The 23975-nt window shown below is 36.4% G+C and overlaps 2 protein-coding genes across 2 annotated transcripts in view; one reads left to right on the forward strand and one right to left on the reverse strand.

Annotated features, from left to right (window-relative positions):
- LOC127628457 (tyrosine-protein phosphatase non-receptor type 22-like) overlaps positions 1–10701 on the forward strand; it is a 29878-nt gene extending 19177 nt beyond the window's left edge. The window contains exons 15-26 of the mRNA XM_052105206.1: positions 916–987; positions 1101–1172; positions 1274–1401; positions 2140–2167; positions 2328–2405; positions 6046–6108; positions 6229–6359; positions 6741–6768; positions 7114–7223; positions 9831–9861; positions 9984–10058; positions 10557–10701. Of these exons, the coding sequence (XP_051961166.1) occupies positions 916–987; positions 1101–1172; positions 1274–1401; positions 2140–2167; positions 2328–2405; positions 6046–6108; positions 6229–6359; positions 6741–6768; positions 7114–7223; positions 9831–9861; positions 9984–10058; positions 10557–10618 (878 nt within the window). The 3' untranslated portion in view covers positions 10619–10701. The remainder of the gene's footprint in view (positions 1–915; positions 988–1100; positions 1173–1273; positions 1402–2139; positions 2168–2327; positions 2406–6045; positions 6109–6228; positions 6360–6740; positions 6769–7113; positions 7224–9830; positions 9862–9983; positions 10059–10556) is intronic.
- On the reverse strand, positions 10557–23595 carry LOC127628459 (lysine-specific demethylase 9-like). Its single transcript, XM_052105207.1, has 7 exons — positions 22973–23595; positions 20636–21273; positions 18274–18411; positions 16403–16545; positions 16147–16314; positions 15926–16034; positions 10557–14734 (listed from the first exon to the last, which is right to left on the reverse strand). Exons 1-7 carry the CDS (start codon positions 23526–23528, stop codon positions 14162–14164), a joined length of 2325 nt encoding a protein of 774 aa, XP_051961167.1. The 5' UTR covers positions 23529–23595; the 3' UTR covers positions 10557–14161.
- Positions 23596–23975: the final 380 nt, after the last annotated feature.

Raw genomic sequence — 23975 nt, forward strand, 5'->3', positions numbered from 1 at the left:
TTATGATATGATACAGACAGAGAAGTTTGAAGTAAGTTTGGAGCAGAAGAAATAGAAATAAACCTTGTGTAAATTGTCAGTTTATGCTAAGCTAAAATGCTATTTCTAGCCATTTTACATGCAGATGTTACAGACACCATCACATTTTGTATCACAAAAATTCAGGTTAGATCATAATTAATTTTTTCTAGTAAGAAATTTGATATTAGGGAAAAAATCTTATTCTTGATAATAATTTTTGTATTGTTTTCCTGTCAAAATATCTAAAAATCCTTAAAACAAGATTAGTTTGATCAGAAACAACACTGCATAAGATATTTATGTTTTTCAGAGAATATATTTTTAACATGTGTAAATTGTCTTACTGTACTGGCAGAGTTTTTTTAGTCAAAACAAGAGAAAAAATCTACCAGTGCTGAAGGAGTAATCCAAAGTATTTAGAATAAGTTACTGACCTTGAGTAATCTAACGGAATACATTACAAATGACATTTAACAGCATCTGTAATCTGTAATCTGTAGTGGAATACATTTCAAAAGTAACCCTCCCAACCCTGATTATAGATCAGTCCGGCAAAGTCATAAAATGGAGGAACGCACACACATAGCTCTCCCAGAACTGTGTTTCCCGCATAAATTAAATTCGCAACTTGTTTGGAAACGTAGTTATTGTAGAAATGTGCAATTCACATTTAGCCATGATTAATTTATTTTTTGAGTGAAAGTTTCTGAGAATAGGTGGATTACTGAGATTTCTTTGTTTTAATATTTGGCTGGTCATGTGATCTCAACATGTCGGACCCCATGAGGCAGCCCGGCTCACTGTAAATGTAAATGGCTTTTATTAGACTACTAATATGACTGGAGTCTTACTTTAGTGGTAAAACATTTTTAATATGTGGTCTTCTGTTCCCAGATATCAGTAAAACCAGTGAGCTGTTGACATTAGTCATCCCAACCAGTTCAGACTTTGAAAGTGTCAACAAAGGTAAGCAATAATCAGACCAAACATCTCAAAATAGATTGCTCAAAAGTTATTTAAAAATATTGTAGTGGTCTTCAGTGGACAGCAGCTGTAAATGTTCCTCTTTCTGCAAAAAGATAAACCCCCCTCACCTGTACCCCCACTGCCCGAGAGAACTCCAGAGTCCTTTGAATTGGCCACTGATGAGGGTACGGCAACACTGGGAATGGGTGATGTAAAGGAATTAATTAAATAACTTCCTAGAAACACATTCTGGTACTGTATCTAATTCTGCTTTTTGTTCATACAGATCTGGTAAAAAGTGCAACCCTGGAAAAACCACAGGATGCTGTAATGAGAGTCGGGAAATCTTTAGAATGGTCTGGGAAGGCATCTGAGGCTCAGACAGATTTGAAGCGATCCTGGTCCAGGAGCAAGGTGTGTTGTAGCTTACCTGTTCATATTTCAACTAATAAGGATCTGTTTGAATAAATACAGAGCAAATTACTAACAGGTGCATTAAATCAAGCATACACACTGCAATTTCCTTAGACAAACATTTATAGTAAAATGGGCCAAACAAAAAACTTCAGTGACTTTCAGTGTGGCACCAGTAGTATGCTCCAGTAAAATGGTATACTAAGTCTGGGATGGGAGAGCTTGATGGGCCTGCACAAAGAACAGAATTAAACCCTATTCAACACCTTTGGGATAAATTGCGAGCCAGGCATCATCGTGCAACATCAGTGCCTGTCCTCACCGATGCCCCAACATTTAGTGGAAAACTGTTATATCTGCAAAGGGAAGAAAAACGCCCTATTAATGCTCATGTTTTTTAGATTAAATGGACAACAAGAACATATTGTTTTGGTGTTTAGGTGTTCACATACATTTGGCCATGTTGTGTAGTGTAAACCAATAACCAGGGCCCAGATTTAAGGAAAATTAAAATAAGAAAGATCTTAGGATAAGTTATAAGAAGTTAGTAAGAAGCTATTGTAGCTATGCAGCATCAGAGTATCAAAACATTCTTAAAATAAAAGTACAAAAAAAAAAACATTATTCCCTAAAAGGCTTCTTCAATTTGAAAATAAGAACATAATATACAACACAAAATATATTTATAATGTTAACTAAAATGAAAACTAACAGGCTTTTTTCCTTTCTTTCTTTCAGAGCTTAAAACTCAGAATGTCACTTCCTGGTATGTCAGTCAAGTATATATCTATCTGTAAATTTAGAAAAAAAAAAAAAAAAAAAATCAGATATTTCTGAGATAAGATTATGCACCAAAGCACACTATTAGGACATTTATCTTGGCTACTCTGGATCAGAATAGTGCTGAAAACTTCCTTGTTTTGCAGCCTCATCATCTATTCCATTATGCCCTTTTCCAATCACAAGTCACACCCCTCCACCCCTACTGCACAAACATCCACAGGGTAAGACTCACTTACACATTCCAAGAAAACAGGAGAATAGTGCATAGTAAAAGTTCAGCTCTCTTTGCAAGATACGTATTTAGTCATGTCAGAATGCACTCTGCAGGAGTCCACAGTTACAGTCATACACTGGTATGTTTTGCTGGATTATGTCACCAATCGGAAATAAAAGCAAAGCCCCAGTATTTAATGCAATGCTAAAATGCATCTACTTACAGTGATGCATTTGTTTTTTAGTCTAGATTTTTGGGGATAAAATTCTGCTGACTGGTACTATAATTCAAATTTGTCCACACAGAATTCATGATATATTCACTTTCTCATGAAGATTACTATAATTATGAGATAAGTATAAATATAAGTAATATTTACATTTATATTTATATAGTACTTACAGTTGAAGTTAGAAGTTTACATTCACCTTAGCCAAATACATTTAAACTCAGTTATTCACAATTCCTGACATTTAATCATAGAAAACAATCCCTGTCTTCAGGCAGTTAGGATCACTACTTTATTATAAGAATGTGAAATGTCAGAATAATAGCAGAGAATTATTTACTTCATCTTTGATTTCTTTCATCACATTCCCAGTGGGTCAGAAGTTTACATACACTTTGTTAGTATTTGGTTGCATTGCCTTTAAATTGTTTAACTTGGGTCAAATATTTTGAGTAGATTTCCACAAGCTTCTCGCAATAAGTTGCTGGAATGCTGGCCCATTCCTCCATACAAAACTGGTGTAACTCAGGTTGCTCTGGAGTCTGGTTTGTAAGCCTCCTTGCTCGCACACGCTTTTTCAGTTTTGCCCATCGGATTGAGGTCAGGGCTTTGTGATGGCCACTCCAATACCTTGACTTTGTTGTTCTTAAGCCATTTTGCCAAAACTTTGGAGGTATGCTTGGGGTCATTGTCCATTTGGAAGACCCATTTGCGACCAAGCTTTAACTTCCTGACTGATGTCTTGAGATGTTGCTTCAATATATACACTTAATTTTCCTTCCTCATGGTTCCATCTATTTTGTGAAGCGCACCAGTTCCTTCTGCAGCAAAGCACCCCCACAACATGATGCTGCCACCCCCATGCTTCACAGTTGGGATGGTGTTCTTCGGCTTGCAAGCCTCACCGTTTTTCCTCCAAATATAATGGTGGTCATTATGGCCAAAAAGTTCAATATTTGTTTCATCAGACCAGAGGACATTTCTCCAAAAAGTAAGATATTTGTCCCCATGTGCACTTGCAAACTGTAGTATGGCTTTTTTATGGAGGTTTTGGAGCAGTGGCTTCTTCCTTGCTGAGCAGCCTTTCAGGTTATGTCGCTATAGGACTTGTTTTGCTGTGGATATAGATACTTGTCTACCTGTTTCCTCCAGCATCTTCACAAGGTCCTTTGCTGTTGTTCTGGGATTGATTTGCACTTTTCACACCAAACTACGTTCATCTATAGGAGACAGAATGTGTCTCCTTCCTGAGCGGCACGATGGCTGCATAGTCCCATGGTGTTTAAACTTGTGTACTATTGTTTGTACAGATGAACGTGGTACCTTCAGGTGTTTAGAAATTGCTCCCAAGGATGAACCAGATTTGTGGAAGTCCACAATTTTTTTTCTGAGGTCTTGACTGATTTCTTTTGATTTTCCCATGATGTCAAGCAAAGGTAGGCCTTAAAATACATCCACAGGTGCACCTCCAATTCAGTACCCCTCATATCAGAAGATAATTGGCTAATTGTCTAATGATTTTCTGGAATTTTCCAAGCTGCTTAAAGGCACAGTTAACTTAGTGTATGTAAACTTATAGCCCACTGGAATTGTGATATAGTCAATTAAAAGTGAAACAATCTTTCTGTAAACAATTGTTGGAAACATTTCTTGTGTCATGGACAAAGATGATGTCCTAAATGACTTGCCAAAAGTCTAGTTTGCTTATATTAAATCTGTGGAGTAGTTAAAAAAATTGTTTTAATTATCTAAGTGTATGTAAACTTTTGACTTCAACTGTATATTTATATATTTATAATTATTTACAGATATATACTATATTTTATGTATATTTGTTTACTAATGTAAGTAAATACATACATATAATCATAAGATTCTATAAATATAGTCTCACAAGCTCTGTTTTTCCAAGAAGTCATTTTCAAGGAATTCCTAACATCTAAAAGCAATATACTGCAAGTATAAAACTGTTACCAAAACAACTAGGGATTCACTGATACAACATTTCTGTGCCAATACCGATATCTGATTATTTAGAAGAGCATCTGCCGATACTGGTAGTTTGGTTATTGTGCTTTTTATGTTACCTTGTTTCAAATCACTGACAATTACTTACACAACTTTAAAATAAATGTAAAAAATAATTTTATTTTCTATGTCTCTATATATTATCCATGTTTCAGAGTAACTGGTCTTAGTTATAAACAATAAATTGAAACAAAGCATATTTTAACTCGCATTAACTGAATTCTTTAACCTCTTGTTTGGCTCACAATAAATTGGTAAGGTTTCTTAACTTAATTAATGTTCCTTACATTAACTGAATTCGGAGTCCCTTTTGGGCTGAAGCAGCCTTCGCTTTAGCTTTACAAATCTCATAATCTTTTTTGCTGTGTCGAAATATGGTTCACCTAAAAATGAAAATTCTCTCATCATTTACTCACACTCATTCCATCCCAGATGTGTCTGACTTTCTCTCTTCTGCATAACACAAATGAAGATTTAAAGATGAATATCTCAGCTCTGTTGGTCCTTACAATGCAAGTAAATGGTGACCAGAACTCACAAGGTCAAAAAATGACATAAATTAAACTGCAATGATTAAATCCATGTCTTCTAAAGCAATTTGATAGGTAGGAAAGTGAGCATCAGAGCAATAATTAAGTCCTTTTTTTAGTTTAAATCTGCTCCTTTGACTAGCCCCAACCAGTAGGTGGCTGAATGTGAAAGTGAAAGCCACTTCCACGCCAGAATAAAAAAATGATTTGTGTTCTGCAGAAGAAATAATGTCTTGCATAACTGGGATGGCATGAGGGTGAGTAAATGATGAGAGAATTTAAATTGTTGGGTGAACTATCCCTTTAAGATGAGTAATCAAATTAATTGTGTTATTAGTTTTAATGGTAGTTCCACCTCATGAAATTCTTGAAACGTTTTCAAATTTTTCAATGGCCAATGTCCAAAAGTGCAAATTATTGCTTTTTTTTGGCCGATACTGATTTTGACATAAATCAACAAATCACCCAGGACTTAAACTTTTGTGTGGCTCTGTGATTTTTATTGAAAAATGTGTTCTGTCTGATATAATTTATGCTCAGTGTTTTTTGTTTTTAAGCAAAACTGAGGATACATGTTTGTTACCTCAATTCCTCAGTAGGCCATTTTTAATCAAAGCAGTGCAGAGGCTATGACTTTTGTTCTAAAACTTCTAAAAATACATTTAAGGAAGTTTCGCTATTGTCCTTCTAGTTCATTAATTTAATATACAACAAGCTTTAAAAAAAAAACTTTACTTGAATGTTTTACATCTGAATTGGCATGGTGTCATGCCCTGACACCACATGAGCAGACCACTGAAACCATCTTTAAATAGACTCACATAGACTCACAGTGTATTGTGCTGTTTTGTTTCATTAAGAATGTTCAACTCCTCCACTCCCTGAAAGGACTGCAGTATCTTTCCTTTATAACATGGACAAAGGTGCAGTATACCCATACCCCCCCTTCCCACACACACACATCATTTAACCTTGCATCATACAGAATAACTGAACTCAGCAAATACATTTTTGATGAGAAATTTCTGTTTTTTCTTTATAAGTGCCCAACAATAGCGCCCCCTGTTTGCCAGCTGATACTGAACAGCAGAGACTGAGAGTTGGCACGTCATCTGAGTGGTCAGGCAGCTCTCAGCAGAGATCATTCTTGGATCATTCTTGGAGCCGAAGCAAGGTTACTCCCCTTAAACTCTCACTATATATGTAAAAAATGACATAAGTGTATATATAGATGTATAAATGACAGATGCAAAGTAACCCAAATAAGTATTTGTACACTTAAGCCATAGGTCAGCTTATAAATGTATAAATGTCTTTGTTTGATATTTTGTTATATAATTCAAAGTGATATTTATATACACATTCTTTGATTTTTCCACATAGCATAATGAAATTACTATAGCAACTTTATAATGCATGAACCAATGGAAAATAACTTGGCGATAGGCTACATAGGTCTACTGTGCTATGACTTTCCTCTTGTTTGATCAGTGCTTGACTCATTCCTGCCGAGTCTTACAAGCTTTGTAAGCTACTATTTGTCATTTTCCAACAGAGCGTGCGAGCAAAAAGTTCTATACAAGGTAGGTTAATGTTTCCACTGTCCTCCCTCTACACTAGTGTCATCACAACATAATGTTTACAAGCAAATTCCATCTCTGAAATCTAATACACTTCTGTGTTTGTGAGTGTGAAACCAATATAAAGAGAGCACTCTATTATTTGATCAGTGTGTGTGCACAGCTGTGTTTAATTTTACAGAGCCTATATCTGTGGCTCTGCTAACGCTATCAGTATGTGTAACCATGGCAACTGGAGGGCAAGTTGAGCAACAGCAGTGACCCTTGACTGACTGATATCAGTTCAAGAAACTGCATCACCACAATTAAGAAACCTTAGTGATTCAGCTCACCCTGTACCCAATACAGTAGGGAACCAAGCAGGAAACAGCAGCCAGCCAGTAGCAGGTGGACCAGCAGAGAACCAGTCAGACAACAGGGGAGAGAAGACTTCACTGGTCAGCAAGGCCAGGACCAAGGTTCAACTCTAAAGTCTCTGTCTGTATAGCGCGCACACGTCTATAAATACTTTTTTCAGCCGTCTTGGTTCCGGAAGTATTTTTTTTAGGAGGGATTTTATAAGATCCTTTATAAAAGAGGTCTAAGCCATGAATCAAACAAGCAACCACAAAAAAGTATTTGAAAATCTGACAAAGAGATAAAGGTACAAGACTAGTAGCAACTAATAAACATGCAAAAAAAAAAAAAAAAAAAAGCAAGCAAATTGTTCTCCTAAAATTGTATGTCCACATATTTGGACAACAGGACTAAATTGTGAAATTTTAACTAATACCACTCTATAGAAAATCAGACACATTTTTTTTTAATCAAATTGTTTATTATGTTTCTAGAAGTGTTATTCATGTTTTTGAGACATTACAGACATTGCAGCTGATTTTCTGTAAAGCTGCTTTGGAACAATGTGTATTGAGAAAAGCACAAATCAGCTTTAATGCCATTTGTGATGCCTCATGTGTTTGGAATTCATTCAATAATGACAGACATTAAACTCAGTGATGTCTTGGTGGTGTTGGGGCTTGAACACCCGATCTTCTGGTCAGTAACCCACAGCCTTAACCGCTTAGCCACCACTGCCCCCATCAAACCATCAAGTGTTTCCACCCGATGCAGCCAAGTGCATTCACTCCTAAAATCTGACCAAAAGTTCAGTTTCAGGCTGCAGATGATGTTTCGGCCACCCAACATGTTCGACTGATATGGGACAATGATAATCAGTACATAGATTCAGAATTTTATAATGATGAATTTTATTTTAACATGGTTGGCAGTGATTGGATGATGCTGGCCATAACTTTAAATCAGAAGTATTAATACCAGTTTCTGATTGTGCTAAAAGAAAACATAACATTTGTGTTGCCAAAGTAGAAAAAAAAGCCTCATTGTAACATAAGAGTCAAATTGATTTAAATAATTTTTATTTTTATTGTTTTTTTTTTTTTATTTGTGCTTTTCGCAATGAACATTGTTCCAAAGGAAATGTACAGAAAATCAACTGTAATGTAATCTGTAACGTCTTAAAAACACGAATAACCAACACTCCTGGAATGACAACAAACAATTTGATAAAAAATAATCATAATTCTAAAACTATTACTAATACTAACTTTCTATAGCTTAGTATTACTTAACATTTAACAACTTAGTCCCACTGTCTCCATATGAGGACATCAATTTTTAGAAAAACTATTTGCTTAAAAAAATTTTTATTAGAGGCTACTAGTTGCAGTTGCACTCAGCAGTCATTCTCGGGTCTCAGGAGGACAGTACACGCCCACTGTTATGATTGGCTTTCTGCTCTTGACTGAGCTGCTCTCCTTGACATCTCACTCTTCACCACTACTGGGCAGGTTTACAGAAGTGATGAGGTAAAGTAGGCATTGATGTCCTGTTGTGGAGGCAGTCAGATGCAAATGTCGACCACAGTGTGACGTCACAATGTGGAGGAAGTAAAGAACGAGTTGTTTTGGCAGCTTGGTTTGAACAAATGCTCTTTTTGCAGTGAGAAGGAAGTTTTGAGTTCTGAAACTTACAGTATGTTTTTATAGAACAGTGACCACTTTCATGTCAAATGATTAAGAAAAATTTGATTCCTCATGTCATGACCCCTTTAAAGGATAAGTTAATATGGGAAAAATGAATTGGATTTTTACTTCCGGAACCATACCGCTGCATTTGATACACAGAGTATTATGTACAAATGTCATAATAACATGCACTAAATGTTTTTCTTGGCCACATAAATATCCTGTTTATTGATTTAAAAAAAAACAGCTTGCAGGAATATTCTGGGTTCAGTACAATTAATCTCAATCAACAGCATTTGTGGCATACAGTAATATTGATTAACACTTGCACCTTCTTTTCTTTAAAACAAAGGCAAAAATCAAGGTTGCAGTAAGAAATGAACATGGGCCAATCTGTAAAGGCTAAAATACTCACTATTTCAAAAATATATCCACAAGACATACAGTAAACAATATGCATGTTAACATGATTTTAGTGTGAAAATGAATTACTAACCTTTTGTGTGTAAAGCTAAAACCACCAACCAACTTTGTTGCCATAATGAGGTAATGTCAACAAACCCTTACACCCAAACATTACAGTAATAAATACTATTTAAACAACTTTATAGCTCAAATAATATTTAACAGAAGAATTGATGCTTAAAACATATGCCTTTAAAGCCTCAAAATTGGCCACATTCCACTGCAATTGCCTCACTGTAACCTCGATTTTTGCCCCCTTTTTTTTTTTTTTTTTTAAAGAAAAGGAGGGATGAGTCAATGATTTTTTTTTACGTTTTAACAGACCAGTCTGACCAGGCTGGGAGAACTGCTAAAACCAGCATAACCACCAAGGCAGATTTGAGATGATTTCACTGGGAGGGAGCAGGGAGTTTAAGCCATTTTATAATCCTGTTTTGAGAATACAAAAATCCTGTTTCTCAGGATACACACATATAGATAAAATGTATGTAAATGTGCTGTAAGTAGCTTTAGATAAAAGCGTCTGCCAAATGCACAAAATTTACAATGTAAATTCATATTTCTTTTTTCTTACAGAGCATAAAATTTTTGAAAGGAAGACAGAAGTGTATGTATAGTAACTAATTTGGTTTTACATTTTGACACTGCAAATTCTATTAAATTGTGCTGAGACTTTAAGAATGTGTATCAAATGAATTTTAAACTTGAATATGTAACTGTAATTTGCAGCAAAAACAGCCCTTCAACCAGCCCCGCCTCAGTCTGCTCCACCCACCTATGTTGCCCCTTCTGGATTCTTATTTTGTAAGCTTTTGTTCCCCTTGAACCTGAATGTTACTAGCTGTTAAAGACCCCATGGAATTAAACATTAGAGTTTTGTGGCTTTTAGTCCATGCGTGTTCTATTTAAGGTCATCTATATGCTAGATGGAAATGTGTGGATGATGATTATTACTCCTAAAAATTGATAAAATTCTGTTGTCGTTTTAGTTTTAGCAGATAAACACATTTAAAATGTATAGTCTTCCTCTTCTGGGAAAACAGACATAAAATATGAAAGACTCAGCGACTACTGGCTATTTTATAAAAAAAAGTACAAGCCCAAACTTCCTGTTTCACACAGGACAGAATAAAACTTCTCAAGTGATTTCATGGGGTCTTTATGTATAGAGTTGAAAAGCTCTTGAGCTGCCACAAGATGGCGCTACTGTCATTCATATTCCCACAGTTCATGTTTATAGCTTCTGACATACAGCATTGTGAAAACTTCAGTTCAGATAACGACGCTGTTCTAACTCCACAGCTTTTGGATCACGTTTTGGAAAGCCGAAGGGGCCACGGAATAAGCCAGAACCTTGGGTCTAGTTCATGCTGAAGCTGAACTGAAAAAGAGCAGTCTTTCAGAACAGAGACAGTCATGAAACATGGCTGCTTGCTAAAGATTTTTATAAGCCTTTCAGGAAGAGGATTGCAGTGGCCTCACATTATACACAAACAAGATTGTTCCTTAGATGACTTTATGACCTTTTTAATGGGGTAAATTAATATATTGAGTAAATTGTCTTTATGAAATAAATTACTAAAATGTATATGAATGAATATAATATCATGCCAACTAAAAGTAATTTAAGAGATTAATGTATTGGAAATACATGTAATTGTGGAATCTCCTCTAAAAGTCACTTAACTTAACATTAATGTCAGTGTATTCTATCATAAGCAATCCTGCAAATAACCAGGATCAATCAAGCTTTTGCATTTCACATCTTGTTTATCCTCAGTAACAGCACATTTAATGGCAGGTCTGTCTGAAAGAGAACAGATTGACAAATGATTGTGGATAAATGTTGTCAAGCATATTTTCAATCTCTGTTGCAGTGATATACTCATAAAATGGTTTATTTAAAAAAATACAGAAAAGGTCTATGCATTCCATTGCACAATCAAAAAGATCCACATGACAGTCCTATTAAATGTAACTTAGCATTTACAAAACATTACTTTGACTATGTTCATAATTGACCATCTATTTGTCCTTGAAATCAATGAAATTGAAAACTTTAATCCAAATAACAAACAGAGCAAATAAAGAATCAAACTCACACAGAGCATGCCTTGATCCATAAGTGGACTTTTCCTATATTACAAACAACAATCAAAAACCTGATCAACACAAAAAAGAAACTAGCTGCCAAAATTCATTAGAATCATAGAACACTAAACATCATCATGTTTATTACTGTAATATACCGTGAAATCACCCGCGTAAGGTATAAAGCATAATTGTGTATGACTGAGCTGAGAGCATGTCCAAAACCGTACATGTTTAAAACATTAATGGATTGGAATTACTGACTTCAACAGCCATAAAATCCAAATATTTTTGTCTGATTTTGAGGTTTATCTTCCAAGTCCATTCATTAATTGTAAAACAGTCAGTGTGCAGAATTCGGAACTGCAGAAGTGCCATTGAATGGTGGGGGGCAAAAACAGCTTTGATAACAGTTTAGCTGTTGACGCCTGCCTGAGTAATTGTAATCCCAATTCAAAAACAGTGGGAAACATTACAAGCAGGTATGATCCATATTGCACATGATTAACAAGTCTGTACAGGTCAGTTAATGCAAATTATTCTTTTTTTCCTTATGCATTCTCATCATTTGGTGGCCAATGAAACTGTCCCCTTAAATTGCTTCTGGATTACAAGAATTTGTTACACAATATAGGCATGAGTTGAGGTCTCATAGATTTTCTGAGATACAATAAAAAAATCCCCAATCATTACTTATTACCAGATTTAAGAACATCCTTCACAATCAATGCTTTCTAAAATTTGAAACATCAATTAGCAACATAGCAGACAATTAAAGATGTGATAGAAGGCACTCATTTATATGTGATGCATTTGATTACGGAAAGCCATTACATAATTTTGTTAAATCCATAATCCATGTTGACTGATTGGTTTGCTGGTGTAAAATTACATTCAAATCAGTCACTGCCTATACTCGGCATCAATGCAGAAGCACAACTGCTGCCCTTAACGCTATCAACACAAACAAATGCCTGCTTTAAGACTTAATCCCAAACGTAACTACACTCAAAAAGTGAACTCTAAATTGCACTCACCCAACTATCTCGGATAGCATAAGCACCTAGAATGCTTACCATACATTATTATGGACAACTTCAATTCTAACACACTAACACACTGGAGCACTGGACATACCTACTTACATTATACTCACAAATAATATCAAATGCTTTCTGGAGGAGAATTGTTTGATTGGGGAAGCAACGTAACAGATGCCAATGGCAAAACAGGAAAAAAATAAACCCACTGATTACAGATAGGAATTTATTCATACCTTATTAATGTATATTGTTGAGTTAATTCATATTCGCACTCTTTCACTGTTTTTTTTTAGAGATATTTAACAAAGACTTGCAATGGCTGATGCAACAGGATTAATCATTTGGGACATTAAAAAAATGAAATATGACAAGTCCAAAGGACAATAAAGCAAATCAACATATTATCAGAAAAAGTATGGTTAAAAGTTCTCAAATGGTACATTCTGCACTCTAAAACTAATCTGAGAAGCAGGATAATGTGTGACATCTAAATGGAAGCTTGTTTAATTTATGCAACTGAACTTAGGGACTTTCCATACATAAAGCCCAAATTCATACACAGGTCAGAATACGTTTTTGAGGATAGCATACGTTCAAAAGTAAGTGAAACAAATTCCAATAATTCTAATGTATGGGTTAGACCATTCTAAAACTTTACAGTAAACACAGTAAGGAATGAGGCTTGACCAAATAAAAAGGCATTAGGATGTTGCCCCCTGAGTGCAGGTTTGGTTATTGTATTTCCATCTAATTTTCTGCCAAATTCAGATCACATACCCATATTTAGATGGAATATGTCTTCCTGCTCCACAATAAAAATGTAAATAAAACAAACTTGAAAAAGCACAATGGCTTCTAAATACAATACAGACAGAAAACAAACATGGCAAATGAATTAAAGACTATGATATAAAAAGACTGCCATGACTATTCTGGACAGAAATAAATAATTAAAATTAACAAAACAAATGAAAAACCCTCTTGCAGTGGCCAAATTCTATTTCCTGCATACATAAGAAGTAATTGAATGCACATGTTCCTCTTTGATAATTGCTGCTATTTATAACTCAGTCGAAAAAGTAAAAAAAAATAAAATAATAATAATAATTTTCCTTCAAGCGAAGCAGTATAATTCAAAACCAGAGAACAATCAATGAAAAAGCAAATATCTCTCACTATAAACTGGTATCTACTCTCTAGTCTAGAATAAATACTTCAACATCAGACTACACCATGGGGAAAAAATAAAACTATTTCTCTTTCAAGGGAATAGTTCACCCAAAAATCAATTGTAATAATTTACTCACCTTCATTTTGTTATTCATGTCATGACTCAACATCAAGGTGAATGAATGAGAAAGAAAATGAAAAACAGATTTTTCATTTTTGGGTGAACTATCCTTTTAAGATATGATTGCTGCTTTACACTTGTGACAGGCACTTTTTTTTTTTTTTTCTTTTTTCATAAAAACCAATTGGGAGATGGACATGAAACATGTGAAAAAACATGGAAAAAAGTCCCTCCAGAGAGAGTTCATCTCAAATATATAAACAAATATAAAACAATACGGAGTATTCAGCAAAAAAATATATTTCAAATTAAATACTTTGGCTGAGAAAAACCTAAAAAGTACTTTCTTAACCAATATCTAAAAAAGAAACAAATATACAGTCTTCATAATTTTAGGCAAAGTCCAGATATTCCATTATTTACTCTGCAGAATGTCAGTTAAATAAAGTTCCACCCCTCTGCAAAAGGAAGCATTTGGGTATTCATTTAAGGAAATCCGTGGACCTGTACTGGGTGCCACTGCCACTCAGTGGGGAGTCAGTTGCAGGCTCGACTGGAGCCTCTGGAAGCATTGGGTCTGGTGTGGGCGAAGACACTGAGAGAGGTCTGATCTCAGAACAGAGAGCGATGGTGGGGGTATGGGCAGATTTAGCTGGCTGCGGAAGTGCGGATTGTGGCTCTCTAGGTGGTGTTGTGGGTCTCTGAATGACCAGTTCGTTTGTTTTTGCCACTCCACCTTGTACGGTGTCCATTTGTAGCTGAGCGCAGGAGGTGACTTTGGTGTTGGGGTGAGCAGGGGACGAGGAAGATGGGGGTGAACAGGATGTGGAGCACAGGTCATTTGTCTTTACCTCCACTGACGACTCCTCGTCGGAGTGGTACTGCTTTAGGCGGATGTGCCAGGCGAGACTGCACACGGCCGAGACGGTTTTGAACTGGTGGATGACGTTGCGGGGGATGAAGTAGATGTCGTCATCACAGAGCTGCACGCGAACGTATCGGATGCCTTCCCTCCTTAGCTGGTTGAGTTTGGCATCATCCACCCACTGGACACACTGTAGAGAGAAATGGCATCATGGAAATGCAGCCCTCTTTTAGACATGCGTATTGTCATTCTCATGACATTTAAGATAACGGTAACACTTTACAATAAGGTTCCATTCCTTAACATGGGTTAATGTATCATGAAGAAACAATTAACAATATATGCTTTACAGTATTTATTAATCTCGCGATAGCTTTTCTTCTGTCAACAACTCAATGATTAAAATTAATTTTCATACTGTTTCAATGTCTTAAACAATCTCAAAGTTAACGTTTGGGTTTAAAATCAAAATTCCTTACACATTTTTGATTTTGCGGATCAGTAGCGCACTGCAAACGCAGCATATGTGAAAGCACTATAGCGCGTGCTGCTCCTGTACTGCATACGCACCGCATACGCACTGCACACAGAGTATGTGTGAAACGGGCGTTAGTATAGTTTAGAAGACAATGAGACTTCGTGAATGACATTATCACCAAAATAAGCCATGTAATTCCCATTTAGAATGAAATATATCAACCAGCCTGTACAAACATTGTGTTCACTGAAACTTCTGTAAAGTCCAGTAAAATTACAGTGACAATAGAGCAATAGAAATTGGTTTTCCAATAAATTTACAAAAGAGAAACAAAAAATAATATTGAAGTTAAAATAATAATTACATTTTGATGTTCTTGAAGTTATTAAGAACATCAAAATCACTTTTGGGCCATATTCATAAAACATGAGAAAATCAAATGTTTTAATGAGTTAGTAAAAGCATCCTTACATAAATCACCCCATTGCATTTAATAGGAATTTTTGGATTCATGAATGATATACACAAATTCATTCTGATTATGATTCATGAATAAAGCTCTCAATGATTATAGGCATTTGTTCAAAAACTATTAATTTAGAAGCCATTTTATACACTATATTCTTTACACTTTTTTGACAGTGTAAAAACATAAAAAATGGCAATATTGATACATTAATAAAATACATATGGAGTATGCCATAAATCTATTATTATGCCACTCAAATACTGTTCCGTGCAACAAAGGCAACTAAGGATGCAGATTCACAAATGCCTCGCACCTGTGTTTCACAGCCTAACTTATCATTTCAGCCACAGATTGTTTCGGACATACTTTATCCGCCAAGTCTCAGAGACTTTTGTGCTGATAAGATATAATGTTTTGGAGAACATAGCTCTTACCTGTGACACAGGTGGCTCATACAGGTCCAGCTGAAGCCTCTGAACCACTTCATTAAAGTCCTCAGCATGAAAACAGATCGCATCTTTGGTTATCCGTGGCCGGTCACTCCTACAAGAGATTGGATCAAAGGAGAATATCAAAGGTCATTTTCTCTAGTCAATTAGACATAGCTTTGTGTCATGCACACACTTTTACATGGCAGATAATTACACTTCCTCACCATTCCCCAAACTGCACTGCTTTAAGGACACCCACAGCTGCTGTACTCTGCCAGTCAAAGCTCTGGCCGACGTGATCAGCGTGAGCTCTTGTCCGATCCTCAAACATAACCTCACGTGGTTCACTGGTTCTCGGTAGGTAATGTAAGTTCTTGATCTCATTCATAGATCTGTAAAGAAATGTGTTTGAGGCATTTCTATGTTTTAAAAATCTTTTCTGGTTTCATCAAGACAGAATGAAGTTTTAGGATGGTATACCTTCGCCTCTTGAATGGAGACTTGGGCATATCAGCTGTGGGAACCATCTGCTCTCCAGGCCTCACCCACATAATGGGACCATCATCACTCTGGGATCTGCAGTCTAGTTTTAAGCTGGACAGACTGCCCCACGGCAAGGTCATCTGCACAGCAAACAGAACGTGTATAAAGATGTGAAAAACAGTAGTTTGCACCCTGTCTGAATGTTGCACAAACTACCTACTGCACAATAAAGACCCCATGAAATGTCTCGATGAGTGAATTTTCTTTCCAGTGCTGACATATTTTGCCAGAAGACTGTACATTTAAATGCATATATCTGTTTATTATATAACATTTTAGCAGTACTTTAGCATATAAATGATCTCAAAGCTAAAAGACATAGAATAAAAGCCAGAAAACTTTATAAAAAAGTATTTATAAGCAGGACAGCACCATTTTGCAAAATGTAAGAAACTAGCAAACAGTGAAATGACAGTACCATTAGCACTACAAAACAGCCAACCGTCGCAACTCACTCATTTGTGATAGAGCTGCACAATTAATCGAAATAAAATAGAAACCGCGATATGACCTTGTGTGATTATTAAATTGCAAAGGGATTTAATTATTTAAATTAGTCTGCTCCCTTCAAAGTTTATTTGCGCTGCTCTGTCCAGTCTATATTATGTAGAGCATTGTTACAGTGTTTTCAGAGCGGTTCTGTGCTCCACAACTCCCTCTCATGCTTGGAGTAACAGAACTGCTCTTGAGTTCGGTTTGCTTACGTGCGCTAAACGCTTTATTTACAATAAACTGGCGGGTCTCATCTCAGTCTCCGTAAAAAACAGGTCTCATAATAATGCGGAATACAAGATGGGTTATAATTCAAACATCTTTATTAAATGATTGCCGAGCAAGCGGCATTAACAGTAACACCTGTAGAGTCCAGAAACATCTCTTCATTCTCCTGTCATTTGTTTACACTCCCAGCGGAAACAAGTGAAAGCGGAACTAATATTACCAACATCCAACAAAATGAAAAGGAAGGAACATACATACAATAAATATATATCAAATATTTAGTTACTATAATATAATGCATTGCTAAATTAAATATAATAAAATAATGAATACAAATTATTAAATGTAATGGTGACAAACTATGCAAAATTTTAACTTTAAATTTAATTACACCAATGGGTCATCATTTCAGCTTCAGTTTGACATTAAGCCTCATTCTTTAGGACTATCTTATATACAGTAAAGAACAGTTTGTATAAGCCTACTAGTTTTTAAGGCCTAGAATAAAGAGTAACATTTATATTTTGTGTATACTGAATTATTCAATCAACCAACATTATTTTTGACAACAACAACTATGGTTTTACCAATAGGGAAATTTAGTTAACGGTGACATTGAGCAGAAAGCTTACATATTACCAGTTGACAGAGCTGCTGATAAAAGTTAAATGATCAGCATCGACTGATGAGATGAAAAGAAAATTGGAGATCGGTATCAGATGTTAAATTCCTGATTGGAGCATCCCTAATATTCAAGTTGACTGCGTTTCAAAAACTAATGTTGATGATTAGTTTGCTTAGACCCTGTCACAAAATGGACAAAAACAGGTACACGGTGGATGGTAACATTTGGATATGAAGAAGACTTTGTTTCACATTTATTTGTTTGTGGTTGAACTGAAAAAAAGGTCTCAGTTTGGTTCTTTTTAAGAGTGCTCAAGTGTGAAAAACCCAGTAGCCTTTTTGCAGTTTTGTGGTCCATTTATTTTATGGAAAACATTACCATCATAATCGCAGTTTAAATCGCAATCGCAATACGACTTTTTGTCCAAATCGTGCAGCCCTAATTTGTGAGAATATTTTCTAACCTTCAGAAACGGAGACTCCTCCAGCATGTCCAAGAACTCTGGAAAATAATCGCCCACCTCCTCATCTACTGCACCCACCAGACTGATCTGCCTCATGGGGCCAGCTCTATACGTCCCAGAGCAATATGTCCGGCTCACCTGCAACACAAGTGCACGTCAGAGCAGGGAAACATATCCTCACATGCACCTTCAAACCAAGCGTAGCAAAGTGTACATAAAAAAAAAATTACATTATACACACACACATATATATATATATATATATTATACACACACACACACACATGCATACATATCTATTAATAATTATTTAATGTCAGGGTTCCTTTTAACTTAAAATGTTGATTCATTTTCCAGATGTTTGATTTATATTTTTAAGACTAATATAATAATATTACTATCATTTTATTGCATTCACAAAGACCATCTAGTCGATTACAATTGTTTGTTTTGGAATTAACGCCATACCAGCTTCCATGGCGAAACCCAGGTTAAAATTTAAAAAAGGTATCAAATACATACAAAAGGTTTTTTCAATCTTTTTTTGATAAAAAGTCTTAAACTGATTATAGTCTGATTAACTTATTACCTGATGTTTATTTTTTGGCAGACAAACAGAAAAATGTCTAATCAATCAATGTTTCAGACTGTAAACATTTACATGACTTTTTCAGGACTGGAAACCGTCAATTTAAAATTCCCTGATAAGCTTTTGCCAGGTTTTCTGTCTTTTAATGTCTTTGTAAACAATATAATTCTCTTGCCTGTTTTTATGCAGAATTTAAGCCATAATGCCATTTTATTTAGTCTCTAAAATATTATGGAGGAAAAAGCTTCACAGTCCAGTGCTAGGCAATATGGACAAATTTGGCCTGCATCAGTTGAGACTGTTAATGCACTTTGGACTGTGTCACCTTTTAGCCGCCTGACTTAAGTAATAATAAATGTGGCTGCTATCATGGCCCTCTAACAGTGGGAATAAGAATGAGTGAAAACATGTGATGGATTTGTCTCCTAACCCTGTCAAGTCTCATAATGTATCCAGCCTAGTGTTGGGAACATTGAACCGGTAATTGTTTAGAACCATTTTAATATTATTTTCATGACTTTCGGTTCCATTAACAGTTCTCGCAAATGCAATTTTCCGCTGTTGCTGGCCGAACACTGTATTAAATACTCTGGCAGACTTTCCTGCAGCTCATTTCTGTGGCAGTGCTTCCCCCTACTGAATCTACAGCATGAAACAATCAACGCAACCAGTGAATTCTTATCCTCAAACAAAATACTCTCAAGAGCCGACTCTTTAGCCAACAGCAAGGCCAGAGTTGTCCAATTCCCAAACGAATGACTCAAATGAGGTGGTCCTTTTCAATCTACAGCACAAAACATTGTCCGCTTCTGGTGTAGTCCGATTCCTGAACAAATGACTCTGAGCCTTTTCTTTTTAGTGAATCAATAACACTTTTTCAGCAGTTACTGAATTAATATTATACTGATTTGCATGTTATGAATGTCCAACTCAAAATGAAAACTACTCTAAACCGTCTCTGGAACTGTTACTGTTATGTAATGTTGTACTAACTTATTTCAATGGCGGACTCGAGGCTCTACACCTGGCTGAACAAGATGCTGTTCTGTTCTAATGCAAACACTAAGAAGAAGAAGAATGTTGTACTTCAGACCTGTGAAACTTCAATCAGGCAGTGCAGTTACTGACATGTTGGTCATATGGCAATGTGTAGTTTTTGATGTAGGCTAATCAGTGGTAAAGAATAACTAAATTAATAAAATATATCATCACGTTTCTTGTGTTCTTAAGAATTGCATTTCTTATTTTCAAATAATTCTTCCTCAAAAGTACTGAAAGAATCTTTAAAAAGGAATCGGAATCGTTAAGAGAAATCGGAATGATTAAATTCTTTACAAATCCCATTTCTAATCCCGCCATTAGTGAAGTGCAGAAAAGACATCAAAGCATAAAGGTTATCCCAATAAAACACTCAAAAATGTACAATTACAATTTTGTCATTCACCCACCCTCATGGTATTCCAAATCTGTAAGAATTTCTTTCTTCCATGGAACACAAAAGGAGACATTAGACTAACTGTCACCATTCACTTTAATTAGGGCTGGGCGATATGGAGCAAAAAATATATCTCGATATACGATATATTTCTCGTTATCTTTCATTGCACAAAAAAGGTTAGCATTCAGTCTAACATCTCCTTTTGTGTTCCACAAAGACTTTAGGAAGAAAGAATTTAGGAATGACATATGGGTGAGTAAATGTTAAATTTTTTTAATTAAAAATTATATTTTTTGAGAGAAATATCCTTTTAAGAGCACAAAGTGCCACCCTACCTGGGAGTGGAAGTTGGCGATTGTGGTGGTTTCAATGTCCTTCTTTCCAAGGATCTCCATTTTGACCGGCGTAATAGGAAAATTGAAGGCAAAATAGTCCAAGAAATCAGGCAGGTAAGCAGCCGCTCCATGCACCACTGCGAGTGCATAGCGCGCCGCCCCTTTAGGCTTTTCAGAAAAGGCGAGTTCCAGAAACTCCTTAGCAAATCTCTCAGTGTCTCCCGGCTGCAGTAAGGACAGCTCATCTGCGTAAGCGTGTAGTACCAATGCCCCTCCATTGGGCTGCTTTTCTTCATGGATGAGTCTACTGAAGGAGGTGTTGGTCTGAAGCCACGAGCTGCGAATGAAGTGGTCTCTGTGTGAGAGGAAGGGCATCTTCACACCTTTGGGAGTGTGGCACTCACCTAAGCCAGAGCTTGTGTGACAGAGCTTTTCATCTTTGAGGTATGAAATCACTGTGGGGTCTTCAGAAGGTGGAGGATTGCCTCCTGTCAATCCTGCAGACACCGTTTGGACATCTTTATTGTGCATGCGCAACTTCTTGCCACGCTCGTTTTCACGATGCCGCTTCTTCTTTTTCTTTTTCTTAAGGAGGTATTCCTCCAGCGTCTGGGTTTTGCCATTCTCACTATGGGACTCTGAAAATATCAGAAGACATTGCTAGTAGAACATCAGGTGATTTTTACATCTCACAAGAATTTCAACTACATAAACATTGGACAAAATATGAAAAAGCAGACACTTCTGTCTAATAATATACTCATTATTTGATGAAAACGTTTTAGTTACTTTTGTGGGATAACCAAACAGTATAATACAATTCTAGACATCTAGTTTCTGCATGGTGTTTCTAATCAATATCTAATTCCATAAATGTACCAGGGTGACAACAGTTTTAGCCGAAATACCATAATTACAACAGCTATAGGTTACACAGGAGCCTATTCCATCACTGATAGAAGCTTGTCAATGACAGTGATGGCTATTACAAACTCTTATAAAAAGTACTATGATGACAGATTTACATTTATGCATTTGGCAGCTGCTTTTATCAAAGCAACTTACAGTGCACTTATTACAGGGACAATCCCCCCGGAGCAACTTGGAGTTAAGTGCCTTGTTCATGGACACAATTGTGGTGGTGGTGGTGGTGGTGGCTGTAGGGATCGAACCGACAACCTTCTGCTTAGCAGTATAGTACTTTTCCCACTACACCACCACTCGGTATTACGGTATCTAGAAGGTACTACAAGGTACTTCAAAGAATACCATAGTATGGTTTGTTTGTGATGTTACTATGTAGTAAAGACAAGTAACTAACTACCCACCTAACAGGCAATGTTCCAGCAATGTTGGCTAACATTATGTAAAGGTTAGAAACAAACATTCTGCTGATGTTAACAGTATTCAATACAAGTTCACAATATTAGGTGAAATTATTATTAACATTGTTTGTCTTTTAAACTAAATTTAAAGGTGCACTCAGTAATTTTTCTTCATTAAAAAAATTATTAACCTAAAGTATCATTTAGAAACATATGTATAAAATCATGAGCACTTACATGTCACATGCATTTTACAGTCATATCAGAAACCTTATAAAAGCCGTTTTATTCTACATAGAGAGGGTCCCCTCATGGGGGCTGCCATGTTAGGATCACATGACCAGCTAACGCACAATTATTGGACACTTCTAGATTTAATTAATGTTCTTCCTCTTTTGTAAGTCGCTTTGGATAAAAGCGTCTGCCAAATGAATAAATGTAAATGTAAATGTAAATTAATCATGGCTGACTATGAATAGTGAATTTCTTCATCAGTAACTGAAAATTATTGCATATAAATTAGACTGTTTTCCCTGAAAGTAAAACTGACCAAGAAGCTGAAAAATTAAGCTATCACGAAGTTTTCAGGAATGTTTTGGTGACCTTTAAATAATGTTCTACCCACGTTAAGAAAACTGATATTTTCGGACACAGCCACAAAGTAGCGTTTGGAAAAAGTTATGATTATTTATAGTAATGATGTAAACGGTGTATACATCATTAACTATAAATAATCATAACTCTAATTCTCAACAGTACAAAAAGATTGCTTAAGATGCATTTGAATTTTCTTTCTGCATTTTACTTTCACAACGACACTTTATAATTCTGCTTACGTTTCTCAGGTGCATGTAAACTGTACTTTACTGAATGGGGGGGGGCGTTCACATATGCAAGCTCGCGCATGGGTTAGCAGCGGAGGCTAACGGCACTTTCTCTGCTGACTTCTCAAGTTGGAACCAAGCCAGGATTTGAAAACTATATTTATATACGCAAAATATATAAAAATTACCTTTTTTCTTCTTGAATTCCCCCACTTTAACGTTGACCTCGGCATTTTCCTTCTTAGGCTTGAGTTTCACGTCCTTCTCGATGTGTTTCGGTTTGTTATTCAGGGGCTTGGCCTTCGCTACTTTGAGCGGCGTGAAAGTGAACAGCGGGGAAGGAGGCAGGACCACAGGCACCGATGTCTTCTGCGGGACGTGGGCTGCTGGTGCCACTTTCGTTGGCGGCCAGCCCGGAGGTAACTCTTTATTGGAGCTGTAGTGGTGGTGATTGTGATGATGGCGATGGTGCACAGGTGCCTGCTCTTTGCTGATGCTGCTAAAGTTGCACGCTTGTCTGTTCTGTTGTTGGTTCGGTGGAAGCACTCGTTGTTGGGCATGTTGGTGGTGATGTAGCTTTATTTTCTTCGCTTCCTTCTCCGATCTCACGCGCTTGTCATCGGACGGCGAACATTCGCGTTTTTTCTTCTTTTTCTTCTCTTTTGTAGCTTTGTCAAAGCTGTCCCTGCTCTTCTCCTCTACTTTGACGCGCAGCAAATCGACTTGTGCAGCCATTTTGCACATATATTTTAAAAGGCTTAAAAAGTCTGCTCTATTTGCGCATGTCTGCTGGGATCTGTAGTTCTTTGGTCTCTAGCCAATCAGAGGCCGCTCGTTTGTAGCGTTCAAGGTCAGAATTCGCATGCGCACTATAGGTAACATTGTGGGCAGTGATGTTTCCCGTTTCTGTTCGGCAATGGTTCATGAGATGCGTGCGAGACTGCACGCACCTTGTCCTGTGGCTGACGTAAATCTGTAGACAGATTCATGGACTGGGCGGTTCCGTTGCGTCGCGTTGAGGAGGGATTTCTGTGAGCTTCTTTGCATCCGTTGAGCTTATTAGTAACAAAACAAGGATCTAAAATTTGAAGATAAACTATAACAGTAATGTAATACACCACGATGATAATTAAAATTGTGCTTCAGTATTTCTTAAGGGGGCATTCACAGCGGGCTTTTAAACGTACCGTT

This window comes from Xyrauchen texanus, chromosome 35 (assembly GCF_025860055.1).
Source record: "Xyrauchen texanus isolate HMW12.3.18 chromosome 35, RBS_HiC_50CHRs, whole genome shotgun sequence".
In the NCBI taxonomy this organism is placed as follows: Eukaryota; Metazoa; Chordata; class Actinopteri; order Cypriniformes; family Catostomidae; genus Xyrauchen; species Xyrauchen texanus.